The sequence below is a fragment of the Pygocentrus nattereri genome, chromosome 24 (genome assembly GCF_015220715.1).
Source record: "Pygocentrus nattereri isolate fPygNat1 chromosome 24, fPygNat1.pri, whole genome shotgun sequence".
Classification (NCBI taxonomy): domain Eukaryota; kingdom Metazoa; phylum Chordata; class Actinopteri; order Characiformes; family Serrasalmidae; genus Pygocentrus; species Pygocentrus nattereri.
The window spans coordinates 15,725,311-15,739,911 of NC_051234.1; the positions used below are offsets into that span (position 1 = coordinate 15,725,311).

General features: G+C 37.1%; 1 protein-coding gene across 2 annotated transcripts; it reads left to right on the forward strand.

Moving 5' to 3' along the window:
- Positions 1 to 1,743: 1,743 nt before the first annotated feature.
- LOC108426557 lies at positions 1,744 to 11,916 on the forward strand. 2 transcript variants are annotated; one of them, XM_017696146.1, is made up of 10 exons: positions 1,744 to 1,901; positions 3,796 to 4,122; positions 4,358 to 4,696; positions 4,894 to 4,923; positions 6,589 to 6,909; positions 7,051 to 7,080; positions 8,440 to 8,640; positions 8,960 to 9,007; positions 10,446 to 10,496; positions 11,688 to 11,916. In XM_017696146.1, the coding sequence occupies exons 1-10, from the start codon at positions 1,829 to 1,831 to the stop codon at positions 11,699 to 11,701; spliced, it is 1,434 nt and encodes a 477-aa protein (XP_017551635.1). In that variant the 5' UTR covers positions 1,744 to 1,828; the 3' UTR covers positions 11,702 to 11,916. The 2 variants fall into 2 exon arrangements, with proteins under 2 accessions (XP_017551635.1, XP_017551636.1); XM_017696147.2 differs by lacking the exons at positions 1,744 to 1,901; positions 3,796 to 4,122 and having other exon boundaries at positions 4,536 to 4,631.
- Positions 11,917 to 14,601: the final 2,685 nt, after the last annotated feature.

Here is a 14,601-nt window from a genome sequence, read left to right on the forward strand (position 1 = left end):
GCCCAGAAATGAACTTAATCTTGCTAATCATTCAATAAACCTGATCTTGATTTCAAGCTCTTTGTGTGGAGACTACTGTTATACAGATATGGACTCATTAGGACACCTCAGTATCCAAACACTACAAACTGCACAAACAATACACCAAATATACCCCTATAAAAAGACAGATAAACTTTAAAAATGTCTGCTTTTGGTCTATGTGGTAAACCAAATTTTCATCTGTTTGCAAGTCATTCATTTTCATTACACTCATAATTGGTATTATGAGCTAGTTTTGCTGAAAAACAGCAGCATGACTACTCACAGGAGCCTGAAGAGTTGATGCTGCATGGATTGTTTTGCTGAGGCCAACTTTTTAAAGTCCTATTTCAACTGGTTGCATGTTACCTATGCAGTAGGTTAACTTGATGAAGTAAGTACACCCACCTCTGTGGCTTCAGGATTTGACTGATTTGGACAACTGTATTTCTTTTGGCTGTTTTTAATGTATAGAAAGGCTGAATCCAGGGTGGTTACATAAGTGTTCATGTCCTTCTAAATTGGACTTGTTGCATTTTGTATGTATTATATCATGACAAGACAACTCTGCCTACTGGAATGTTTTGCTGGAACAGTGCATCATCTGAGTGTTTGGAGTACTGGGGAAATTTATTTTGGTCACATACTGTGTACTACTTACTACTTTTAGGCGCAAGAGCTGTGTGTAGTAAGCAATTTGGAACACAGCCATCTGATACTCTGATAATTGATGCAATCTTATAAAAACACTGACTTTTAACAGTGATTAACGAAACATCATGGACAGCAAAACATTATTGTAGCTCTTTTCAGTACCTCTGGTACTCAAAGAATACCTCCTAGTCAATCAAAATGTGCCACCTATGACTAATGTACAGGCTACTCATTATAGAACTACAATAGACCACAGAGACTTATTCAATCTGTTTAACGTTACTATTTCTTTTCAATGTTAAATGAGTTCCTAAATATACTGTCATCTGTTTCAGGTATATATATATGTTTTTATATATAACTACAATATATCGATAATATATTAACTTTCATGTTGTCAGAGAATCGGTTCATATTAAACAACTTATTATAAGCAGTCTGTCTGTGCATTGCTCGTCTTAAATTTTGAGAAAATTGTGATTCGTCCTTTCTAGTACACTCTCAGAAAAAAAGGTACGACACTGTCACTGGGGCAGTACCCCTCTTGTCACTGTGGTGGTACTCTCAGGGGTACATCCTAGTACCTTTAGTCAGGGAACGTAATTGTACCATAATCCATTGAAATGGTATTTTCTAAGCTGTACTCCACACACCCTGTCTCACCTCCAGGCTTTTACTTTATTGCTCTGATTTAAAACATTTGGTTATGAAAAGGTACAAATATCTACTTTTCCACTAGGAAAAACTCATGTAAGGTACACCACTGGACCTTAAAACCACTGCTGTACCTTTGAAGGTACACTTACATTGTTTCTACCTTCATAAACGAATCATGTACCTGCATGGTACTTTTATTTCTAACAGTGTACAATACCACTGGCACATCTTTCACATTAAGTGGTATCTATTGCAGTCCTCTGTTGTAGTAGCAAACAGGTGATTTAGACATTTCATTATTAATGATATTTTTTCTGTGAGGAAATTTATCCTCCATCATATTTCCTGTTACGCTGCAATCAGGAAGTGTGCAGTAAGTAGTCAGCTAGAAACAGAAATGAGGAGGTAGAGTACAGGAAAGTGGCGTTGTGTTCAGTTAAGACTTTGTGGAAAGAATTATTACTATAATTTACAGTGTGTACAGACCCGAGTCTACATGATGCTGCATTGTCTGTCCTTACACCACTTAATAGTTCTGCTCTTAATGGTAGTCATAACAGAATGTACAGGTGAGTTTGATATTTATCTACATTTTATCAGCAGTTTTTTACTCGTATCCCAAGCAGCTTTATTGGTTGTCAGCAGCACCCCAGCAAATACATGTTCTACGGTTCGCCAGTGGCATTTTAAATGAAGCTTAATTTTTCATCGTTTATTTCATTTGTTTAGTGAAAAAGTGAATCGCGTCTTCTGACCCATATAGTTCTGTTATTGGCTAGGTTAACTAAGATGCATTTTTTGCATGTGACATTTATTGAGCAACTGTTTACATTCTTATAAAGAGCATTTGTGCAGTTCTTGGCAGTAAGAGCGAGGGAGGTTGTTTGCTTATACCTTGTATAATTGGTTGCATCTTTGCCTTTCATGTAGTTTCCATACTGCCATACTTTTTTCAAGTTTACTTCAATAGATACTTTTATGTTTTTGTTCCATAGATTTTTTAACTCAGTTAAAAACTGCACAGTGCACAGATCCACATAATGAGACACAAGTAAATTTAAAGTTTTATGTGATTATATCTTTCTAACAAATGGCAACAGGAGCGTGCACACACACATATCCTTATTTTTCTGTTTGCACCAAGAAATTAACTATGTACTATTTTCCTGGTCATGGATTAAAGGTACATTTATTCTGGGAATGATTGGTTTGATTTGATTAAAACGAAAGGTGTGATTGCTCTAATGGTGCAGTTTGTTAAGGCAAGTGAAAATAATACTATCTGAAAGGTGCAGTTCATTTGAATGGTGCATGCAACACAGGCCCCTCCCCTACTCCAGTTGTGACCTTTTACTTGTTTGACTTTTAATTAATTACAGAACTGCCTTAATTCTTCATGGCATACTGTCAACAAGGTGTTGGAAACATTCCTCAGAGATTTTGGTTGGTTATTTGAGTTACTGTTGCCTTTCTATCTTGAACCAGTCTGCCCATTCTCCTCTGACCTCTCCCATCAACAAGGCATTTTCATCCACACAACTGCCGCTCACTGGATAGTTTCTCTTTTTCGGACCTTTCTCTGTAAACCCTAGAAATGGTTGTGCGTGAAAATCCCAGTAGATCAGCAGTTTCTGAAATACTCAGACCAGCCTGCCTGGCACCAACAACCACGCCACATTCAAAGTCACTTAAATCACCTTTCTTCCCCTTTCTAATGCTCAGTTTGCACTTCAGCAAGTTGTCTTGACCACCTCTACATGCTTAAATGCATTGAGCTGCGGTCATGTGATTGGCTGATTAGCTATTTGTGTTAACAAGCAATTGAACAGCAATACCTAATAAAGTGACCGGTGAGTGTAAAGTGATCGTGTTTCATGCCCTTATGATACATGCCAAGTTTGGCTGAAAAAATCTTTCAACAGTACCTTTCAAACCTTTCAACCTGCTTTACATACAGAGAGGAGGGAGATTAGTTAAATCTGCCACTCTGAAATTCTGCTGCAACAAATCTTTTTTCCTGTTTTCCTACAGTAGCAGTTAGAAGGTTGCCATCCAAACAATAAAAATTAGGATTGTGGTATTTTTTCTTTTTCTGTGGGATTGTATTGTGTTAAGAATCACTACCACCATATTTAAATGAGATTATAGCACATTTAAGCCTTACATTGCATTATTTGCTCTCACCATAAGTAAATCTGTCAGTGCATTTTATAAATCTGACCCAATAATTCAAATCAGAAGTTGCATAAATATGAATCTGCACAAATGATCAAATAGCACATTAATCCAATTACAAGCTACTGGGGTCTGCAATTATGTGGTTATGTAGAGCAGTAGAGAATATATAATTAAAGATGGGCAGTACTGCCCCATGCACATATCGATGCACATATGAGCAGAAAACCTGAAACCTGGAAATTGACCTCCTTACATACATATTTCCTTCTTATATCCCATTTGCAGAGACCCAGAGACCTTGTGAAGAGCAGGAGGTTGAGCAATATGGAGCCAAAGGACAAAGTACATTTCTACACTGCTTCACCACAGATCAAGAAACAGCCACTCTAAATATAACACTTTACAGACAAGAAGGAAGTGAATCAAACAAGCTGTTATATCCCGCTAGTAGCCTAACAGTGGAGCAGCAGAGACTGTCTCTTCAGAAGGACTCGGGCAAAGTGATGTTTGTGTTGCATAATCTGAGCTTCTCTGATGGTGGTCAGTATAAATGTGAGGTTCACAAGAACCAAAACTGCCTAATAATCAAAACATTTTTTCTAAAAATTAAAGGTGAGATATTTCCATAATGGCTTGCATATTTCTCCCAATACACAAACTAATGAAATGCAGTAAACCTGATGATTTGTGTATTATCAATGTTTGTTCTTCCAATTGTTAAGGTTATTGTAACAGCTTGTATTATATTTTTTTAACTGGTTGTATGTAAACTTTATATTGTATGTAAGTCACAGGTTTGCAGCTTAAAACTCAAATGCTCCTGCTGTCTCTTCTCTCCTTTACACAGAATGTAAAATCTTGGATCCAGTCAAAGCAGTGCAGAACTCAGCAGTTACAATTACATGCCCTGTATTCTCACCACACCCTCGAAGTACACAAGTCTTTTGGGAGGCTGTTTATGGAGACAGAGCTGATCATATATACCAGTGCCCCTCCTCCTGCACTTCAGCAAGCAACAACAGAACAGCTAATCTCTGCTCAAGAGCAAGAACAGAAGAGGATCCAGAAAGGGGAGCTAGATCACTGACCATTAGTCCTGTGAACTCCTTAGATGCTATCTGGTATCGGTGTACAGTGAAAGCTGGCCATGTAAAATACTGTTCTGAAGTTAAAGTTATTGTGAAAGGTTTGCTTCTGAGCATAATCATTCAAAAATGTTTTTCCTCTCACAGATGACCTTTAGAAAGGCATTAATTGTTGTTCTTCCTATTCAGGAAGAACATTCATTTGAATTTTCAGTGGTTTTTGTTTTCGTTCTACAACAAAGTAAAACTTACATGATGTCTAATTTCTCTTTTTCTTGTTTCTTTTTTATCCCTTTAGATGAGCCTCCGGTTCAGCTTTTGACTAAAGGTACATTCATTGTGTATATTTATTGAACTTTATCATTATTTTTTATATTGAAAATGAAGAAAATCATATTTTGGTTGCTTTAACTAACTGTGCAAAATGTTTGCTCCATCACTGTAAAGATGACACATAAAATAGTAGACTCCAAGAGCAATCCCCCTATGACAGACTGGAATAGTGGAGGTTTTTACAGCTGTCCGACAAAATGAGATATGAAAAATGCGTTTATTTTTTCGGCACAGTGGCGTGGTGGGTAGTGCTGTCGCCTCACAGCAAGGAGGGCCTGGGTTCGATTCCCCCTCCAGGCGACCAGGGTCCTCTCTGTGTGGAGTTTGCATGTTCTCCCCGTGTCTGCATGGGTTTCCTCCGGGTTCTCCGGTTTCCTCCCACAGTCCAAAGACATGCAGTCAGGCCAATTGGACATGCTAAATTGCCCCTGGGTGTGAGTGTGTGAGTGACTGTCTGTGTCTGTCTGTCTGCCCTGCATTGGACTAGCGACCTGTCCAGGGTGTATCCTGCCTTCCGCCCGAAGACTGCTGGGATAGGCTCCAGCACCCCCCCGCGACCCTGACGGAGAAGCGGCTTAGAAAATGGATGGATGGATGGACGTTTATTTATTCATTTGCCTTGTGATAGAGCTACATTGTAGTTGTGATCAATGTTGAGTCCCTGTACATAGGCAAATTAGCTTTATAAAAGGGTGTGACTGATAATCACAGTACAGTAATTCAGAACAGTGTAGTCAGTGTAATGCACTGACATGTCCCAAATGTATGCTTTGATGCCCAGTGCCCTCAAGTTCTCTTACCTCTTGATATCACCAAAGTGCAGACTTTCAGGAGGACTGCAGGGCTTAGGGCACCATTTGGGTGGGACAGTCCTTCCTCATTCTTTAGGAAAATAGTAAATAAAAGTGGGTTATGGAATAATTTATGGATTCCACAGAGGGATTGCCCTAATTAAACAAAGAATTTCTGGAACATACACTCACCGGCCATTTTATTAGCTACACCTTGCCTTCAGAACCCCCTTTGCCTTCAGAACCGCCTTAATTCTTCATGGCATACTTTCAACAAGGTGTTGGAAACATTCCTCAGAGATTTTGTTTATTTATTTCAGTTACTGTTACCTTTCTTTCATCTCAAACCAGTCTGCCAATTCTCCTCTGAGCTCTCACGTCAACAAGGCATTTTCACACAACTGCTGCTCACTGGAAATTTTCTCTTTCTCGGACCATTCTCTGTAAACCCTAGAGATGGTTGTGCGTGAAAATCCTAGTAGATCAGCAGTTTCTGAAATACTCAGGCCAGCCCATCTGATACGTTCAAAGTCACTTAAATCACCTTTCTTCCCCATTCTGATGCTCAGTTTGCACTTCAGCAAGTTGTCTTGACCACCTCTACATGCTTAAATGCATTGAGCTGCGGTCATGTGATTGGCTGATTAGCTATTTGTGTTAACAAGCAATTGAACAGCAATACCTAATAAAGTGGCCAGTGAGTGTAAAGTGATCGTGTTTCATGCCCTTATAATACATGGCAAGTTTGGCTGAAAACCTTTCAACAGTATCTTAAAGTATCTTATCTCTCTTCTTACCAAACTAAAACTTAAGTGCTGTACAACTGAGCTTGAGATTAAAAGCACCTTCTCTATGCTTTCTCTCTTCAGACTGTAAAAACATTGGCACGTTCAAAGCAGCACTGAACTCAGCATTCACGTTCACATGGCCTGTGCCTACATCATATTCTGGAGCCACGCAGGTGATCTGGTGGACCATTGAAGGAGACAAGACTGTTCCGATAACACGCTGCCCATCTCCCTGCACCTCCAGCAGAGCCCGAAGACCCCTTTGTGAAAGAGTTAAAACAGTGCAGGGTGCAGGGAATGTATCACTGACCATAAATCCTGTAAAGTCCACAGATGCTTTGTGGTATTGGTTTAGAGTGATGAATGCCACCTCATGCAATGCATTCATGCTTTCTTTCACAGGTTTGTTTCTAAGCACTTTAAGATCATAAAAAGCATCTTACTTCCCAAAATGCCCTTGCTTTTGAACTAAAAGCCTATTGAAAGTAGGCTTTTAATAATTGCTTCCTTTTTTATGTTATTTTTGTTTCTCATAACCCTCAGGTAACACCTCTCCTTATCAGACAGCTAAAGGTAAGCTATGCTAATTTCTCCAACAGAACCATTATTGCAACTGCTATAATAGCAAATTGGCTACTAGTATAGAGGCATAATCTTATAAATGTTTTAAAATGCGTACACAGTCAGTCAGTTTACAATAATGTTTGTGGGAATAGGCTGCACTTTTGACCCTGCATGTTAAGTTTCCTAGCTTTCAAAAACAGTTAAATAATCCAATTTTCTCATGCTGTTTGTAATCTGCGTTTTTTGATGTTACTGTTTTATTTAAACAATTTAATTTCTAAGATTTTTTGTTTTCTTATTGGTTGTTATCATATTTGTTTTTACTTACTTTTAAGTTACTAAAGTTTAAGTTTTTTAATTTGTTTTCTTTATATATTTTATTACCAATTCATGCCTATTTCGTATTTGTGTCATTATTTCTATTTTCTTTTTGTCTTGCTGATTTATTTTTTTAGTTGATGCATTTTAAGTTTTTTCAATCCCTGTTTAATTTGCTCAGCTACCAAATAAATGTTGATTGATTAATTGATTGATTGATATCATAAGTGAAAATGAGTACACATCCTCTACATAGAACATATGTCTGTCCATTTTTGAAATCACCATAGAGGACATGTAACTTATTTTCATATATAGAATCAACAAAACATATAATTTGCCTGGAAGTATTCAAAGATTTGCATTCAATTGTAAATATGGAAGAAGTCATGTTTTTGTTAGTACTGTTTGATCTTATTTTATTATTTATGGGCAGCAGTTTTTAGCCTTTTTGATGTTTTTTTCCCTAGCACAACATTTTTTTTTACACAGTAAATAAAGCAATATTCACCAAAAGTCAGTTGTGTTGCATCATGTGGACAATCTCGTGCTTTGAATTGTGCAACCGACCACAATAACACAGATTTCATTGTTTTTTTAATAGCAACAAACTTGTGATATTAAACCAAACTAACAATAGCAGATAATTACAAAGGCAGCCATCAAAGATGTGCAGTTAAATATTAAATATTATTTACTCAAACAAGTAAAAGTCTAGAGAGGCAAATTTGCTATTACCTAAAGTTCATAAAACAAGCAATAATTAGCTTAAAGGAGTGTCTAAGTCACAATAATAGGTTTGGACTGTATCTACTGTCACCGTTTAACTCCTGATAATAGTTAAAATAATAATTTACAAACACTTGTCTTTATGTACTATCATGTAAACATTGTTCATGCCTTGTGCTGTTTATAAAAGAATGTTTTCCTTGTGATTCTTGCTTTCAATGAAAGTTTTCTGCCTTACTGTACCTGAAGGAGTGTTTATTGCCATAGTAGACTCAATGAGATCTTGCCTGGAAACCTTGAGCTTGTGTTTTATACTTTTAGTCACAGGTGGTTCCCACGCAGGGCTCATCATTCCAGAGCCATCAGAGAACAGTACTGAAGAGACTGCAGAAGTCAACAACTTTACTGTGACAGTGACTGTGGCCTCAACAGTCTCTGTATGCATCTTTGTGGCCCTGTTGGTGCTATTGGTGAGAGCACGTCAGTGTTTCAGAAAATGGAAGAAGAAGGGTGTACGCAAAAGTAGGTTTAAACATTTGAACATTTTTTTCAATTAAACTTTTTATTATTATTTATAATATATTTATATATTTATAATATTAAGCTTTATGTCTGAATACAATAATGAAAAAATCTGAAATCTCGCACAGCCCAAGGAGAATGTAATGCCATACAACAGTTTGTACCAAAAATGATGTGTAAGTGAAAGAATATCATTCATGTATAGTTGTTTTGGAAAAAATTTTCTAACACTTTCTTTTTACTTGCAGATCTCATGGTTTTCATACAGGCTGATATATTAAATAACTAATGATGCTAATAATAAGTCTTTCTCACACAGTTAAGCTTGAGAGTCAGTATAATGCATATGCAGAAATCGCAGACAAGGGTGAGTGTATTCACATAAAAAAAGTTTGGCCACTATTGTTGTAGTCAAGACTGCTATATATATATATTGCTGTTGTTGGAAGAAAACCTTGTATCTCCGAAATGGTAACTATACAGAAGATGGAAAAACCTAATTTATTTTTAATGGAAGTCAATGGAACCAATGGAGTATTTTCCAAGTAATTTTGGGCCGTTTCTTTTGATCCATTCATCATGAAACTTACACCAAATGTAAAGAGCAGCAGGCGTTTTCAAATTATGTTAAAAACTGAAAAACTACAAAAATGGAGATACAAGGTTTTGTTCCGACAACAGTTATATATAAAAATATATATGATCAGGCATAACATTGACCTTCCTTCCTTGTTTCTACGCTCATTGTCCATTTTATCAGCTCTGCTTACTGTACAGGTGCACTTTGTAGTTACAGTTACAGATTGTAGTCCATCTGTTTCTCTGAAACTTTGTTACCCCCTTTTACCCTGTTCTTCATTGGCCAGGACCCCCATGGACCCTCACAGAGCAGGTACTATTTGAGTGGTGGGTCGTTCTCAGCACTGCAGTAACACTGACTTGGTGGTGGTTGTGTTAGTGTATGTTGTGCTGGTGCGAGTGGATCAGACACAGCAGTGCTACTGGAGTTTTTAAACACTGTGTCCACACACTGTCAACTCTATTAGTCACTCCTACCTTGTCAGTCCACCTTGTAGATGTAAAGTCAGAGACGATAGCTCATCTGCTGCTGAACAGTTTGTGTTGGTCATCCTCTAGTCCTTCATCAGTGGTCACAGGGCGCTGCCCACAGAAGGAGCACCACCATCAATGTTGCTGCTGAGAATTATCCACCATTACAGTTTTAGTAAGGCCTAACCAATGGTGAAGTTATTTTCTGTTGTTCTCTTATCTAAAACTTAATCAGAATCATCAGCCCAAGTCAAATTAACAACTAAACTTTTTTTATTATTACAGGAACACACAGTGATAACATTCTGATCTGCTTCCAATTTGCTGTTTGAATTTTGTAACCAAAGAACATCAACAAATAATTATCCAGACATTATCAATTAAATCCTCTGCCAACAGAGATTTATAGAAACATTCGCAAGTGTTTTCACACTGTGGACATTTGTGGTATTACAGTTTTTTTTTCAAATTCAAAGTCCTTACCATAGACATTTAACCCAAGGTAATTTTCAATATAGATCACTGATTGTACTGGCAAAATGCTACATAATTATGTTTATATTTTCAGTGCAGGTATAACTAAAACAAAGGAAATACAGCAAAGAATAAGTAGTACTAATTTATGGTTTCGAGACCAGCCTCAAGACTACTACAACACTACTGGTTACACTATGAAAGAGTAGCCAGATACATTATCACATGCACATGTACTGAATGTTTTTCTCCATCCTTTGTTTTCCTCTTCTTCTCTTTAGATACCTTCCTGTATTCGTTAGTCCAGCATGATCCTGCAAGCATGTGCACTTGTAAGTTACTGTTGTGACGATGAATCAGTTATTTTTCAGGTTTAATTTGTACCTGGAATTTCATTGCATAACAACAACAACAACAACAACAATAATAATGATAATAATAAAACTTTTGACATTAATAATTCATTGAAAAATCTAATTTACACAATATAGTTGTTATTCCAAAGTCAGTCTGCTATGTCTGGTGTCTGTAATTTGCATCTTTAGTCTTTCACTGTAGCAACAAGGATAATATAACTAACAAGTAATGGAAGAGTGTGTTATTCAACATTCTTTTGAATGGTGTAGATGGCTCTATTATTAGGTTTCTAACTCCAAGACAAAACTAAAGAAGCAAATTATTGATGTTTAAGGTATGGAGGAAATTGTAGAAATGTGATTTCATTCTATGATATGCACTTTAATATCACCAGTTCATTATCATGTATAATACGATGACAAACATATATTTATTAATGTATATATTTGTTATTACTGTGTTAGTAAACTCTCTTCATTTGACATGAAAATAAAGTGGAATTCGGATTACACTCACTGGCCACTTTATTAAGTACACCTGTTCAATTGCTTATTAACACAAATAGCTAATCAGCCAATCACATGGTCGCAACTCAATGCATTTAAGCATGTAGAGGTGGTCAAAACAACTTGCTGAAGTGCAAACCGAGCATCAGAATGGGGAAGAAAGGTGATTTAAGTGACTTTGAATGTGTAATGGTTGTTGCTGCCAGATGGGCTGGTCTGAGTATTTCAGAAGCTTATCTACTAGGATTTTCACACACAACCATCTCTAGGGTTTACAGAGAATGGTCAGAAAAAGAGAAAATATCCAGTGAGCAGCAGTTGTGTGGACGAAAATGCCTTGTTGATGTGAGAGGTCAGAGGAGAATGGGCAGACTGGTTCGAGATGATAGAAAGGCAACAGTAACTCAAATAACCAACCAAAATCTCTGAGGAATGTTTCCAACACCTTGTTGAAAGTATGTCATGAAGAATTAAGGCAGTATTGAAGGCAAAAGGGGGTCCAACCTTTCACTAGTAAGGTGTGCCTAATGAAGTAGCCGGTGAGTGTATATAATAGCAAATCAGTCCAACACAAATGAGCCTATGAAATTATATAAAATCCTGTGCTGAACAAACAATTAAATTATGGCTAATATTATTTTCACATTTATCTCCCAACAGTTAAGAACCAGTGAGAAAATCCCAGCCCAGTTTCAGATTGTGTTTTTGATGTGATTTTTATTTTCTTCTCACTTGTTTTCTTTGTTTTTGAGACATAAAAAAACATCAGTACAATGATTAGAATGCCTGTATACTTGAGCATTGACTCAATGCTTTATGATGTTGACTGTGTGTTGACTGTGAATGTTCACCTTTATGTCTTAAATAAATAAATACTCTAAAACCTTTTCTTCATGTTTCTTTTTCCGAAAGGGGAAAATTTTCAGAAACAGATTTACAAGCTTTAACAATAAATACACACCTAAAACAGGGCAATACAGTCCATGGTATAGTCCATAGAGCAACAATACATCAGATAAACAGGTGGTTATTTGTACTGGTAAAGAAAGTGCATAAGGTGCCTAAATCATAAATACAGAGTTAGAATGAAAGTGCAAAAATGTTTAGAATGTAAAGACAGATGTTGGAGCAAATAGAAATTAAAGTTTTGAAGAGAACAGTTGTCACTTATCAAGTATGAAGTAGACATGCTGGTGTGTAAATAATTATTTAGTGAATCCAGTGAATGTGTTAGAGTAAAATTCTCTTTTTCTAGCATTGGGAGATCTGGTGCCACTTTCTGGAAAGTAGAGGGCCAAACAGGTTGTGTCTGTGTCTGTATGCAAACAAGCGGAGACACAGTGAAATGAGCCTTGTGTCCAGCAGGGCTGGAGTGGGATTTGTTTTCATACAGAGAGTTATGTGTTGCAGATCAACCCACCCCTCTAAACTCTAGCTGGTGATAAAATGAAAACAGCTGGAAACTGTCTTAAATGTGACCATGGGAGTCAATATGCTACAAATTTATGGAAGTTAAGTAAGTTAAAATCAGCATTTCTCACTACCCACCTGCTCAGCTTTTCTTCTTGTCTTCCTTAAGCAGGTTTTTTTTTTATTCTTGTCTTCTCTCATTCATGATGCAAAACTGATATTCTCTGTTAGAAATGTGCTAACGGCCAAGAGAGCTGAAATGCGGCAATACAGAAGCTCTCTGGATGTTTACTCTTTGTCAAAAACAAGAAAAGAAAAAGGAGCCAAGAAAATAAGAACCTAACATCAACCTCAAGAAATTAGTGTATCAAATTCAGCATGATTGTTTGAATCTGGTGCTGACTGTCACACTAGGCAGAGGTGTACAGAGTTTACATTTTTACATTACTGTTTTTACATTACCAGTACTGTAATTTTCAGTAGGAATAATGTGAACTTCAACTTTGTGTAAAATCAGCAAAAATCAGTAAGCCTAAATTATTACAGAAATACACTGAGATGTAACATTTTGTGATGTGTACAGAATCGCAGACGAACACAGATAAAATACAAGTGTGATTTAATAAAACCAAATCACCAGTTGTCAAAAGGGCAAGCCAAGGTCAAAAAACACAGATCCAAAACACAAGCAAAGGTACAAAAAGGGCAAGGTAAAAGTTGAGTAGTCAACAAACAAAATCCAAGGTCAAAACACATGAGAATAAACAGCATGACGGAAAACCACTCGGTAAGTCTCAGAGAAACAATACTTTTATAGTTTAACCTGAGAGTCATGTGATCCCAACACAGGTGGATAGTGTTAGTAATCTGGAGACTGAGATCTCTGATAGGAGCGTGGTGGAGAGTAGGAAGTCACGTGAGACTCCAGAGGATTCTGGGAGATGGAGTCACTCCCCTCTATGGAAGAATGATCTGTATGTGTGACACATTTATAGTTTGTCAGAACATTCTTGCGCTTACATGCGTCAATAATAATATATATATATATATATATATATATATATATATATATATATATATATATATATATATATATAATAGGCCCAAAACATTACCGGACCACTGGGAATTCTCCCAACTGTCTCGATTACCCACTCGGACATCGGTGTCCAGCAACAGTACAGTTGCCTAACTATACTGTCATGTTGTCGGTGAAAATGGTCTCTACTGTATATCTGTAAACCAGCTTAGCTGGTCTCAAGCTGTGTTAGAATTTGATGGATTAGCTGATCATGAACAAAATGACTAAGGTGGTCAACCATCTGAAACCAGCAACAAAAAATAACATTGACAGTTTTACCGGTCTGTAACCATGACTGGTTGTCACAGATCTATTTATCATTTGTTATTCTGATAGGCCTTTAACAGTAGTCATAGGTTATCACTGGTTAATTTAAATTCATCTGTCCAATGATCATTTGGTTTCTTTATTTATTTTCTATATTCAGCATTACATATTGCTTTTGTTGTATTATTGTTTTGCTTTACAGTGTCAAACAGAGGAGGATGGGTCCACTAGTTGGACCCCCTTTTGCCTTGAGAACTGCCTTAATTCTTCGTGGCACACTTTCAACAAGGTGTTGGAAACATTCCTCAGAGATTTTGGTTGGTTATTTAAGTTACTGTTGCCTTTCTATTATCTTGAACCAGTCTGCTCATTCTCCTCTGACCTCTCACATCAACAAGGCATTTTCACCCACACAACTGCCGCTCACTGGATATTTTCTCTTTTTCTGACCTTTCTCTCTAAACCCTAGAGATGGTTGTGCATGAAAATCCCAGTAGATCAGCAGTTTCTGATATACTCAGACCAGCCTGTATGGCACCAACAACCATGCCACGTTCAAAGTCACTTAAATCACCTTTCTTCCCCATTCTGATGCTTGGTTTGCCATAAAGTGGCCGGTGATTGTATTTGTCCCAGCAAAAACACAACCATGTCCGCTTAAGGTGCAGCATTTGTGCTGATTGATTGGACCCACTGTTGCACTGCAAGGCTGAACACATAGAGGGTAACCATTCCAGTGGTGTTTCCACATGGACACAGTTCACCACACAATGTTTAAAAACTGGACTCAACCAGTGCTTCAATCTAACAACAATT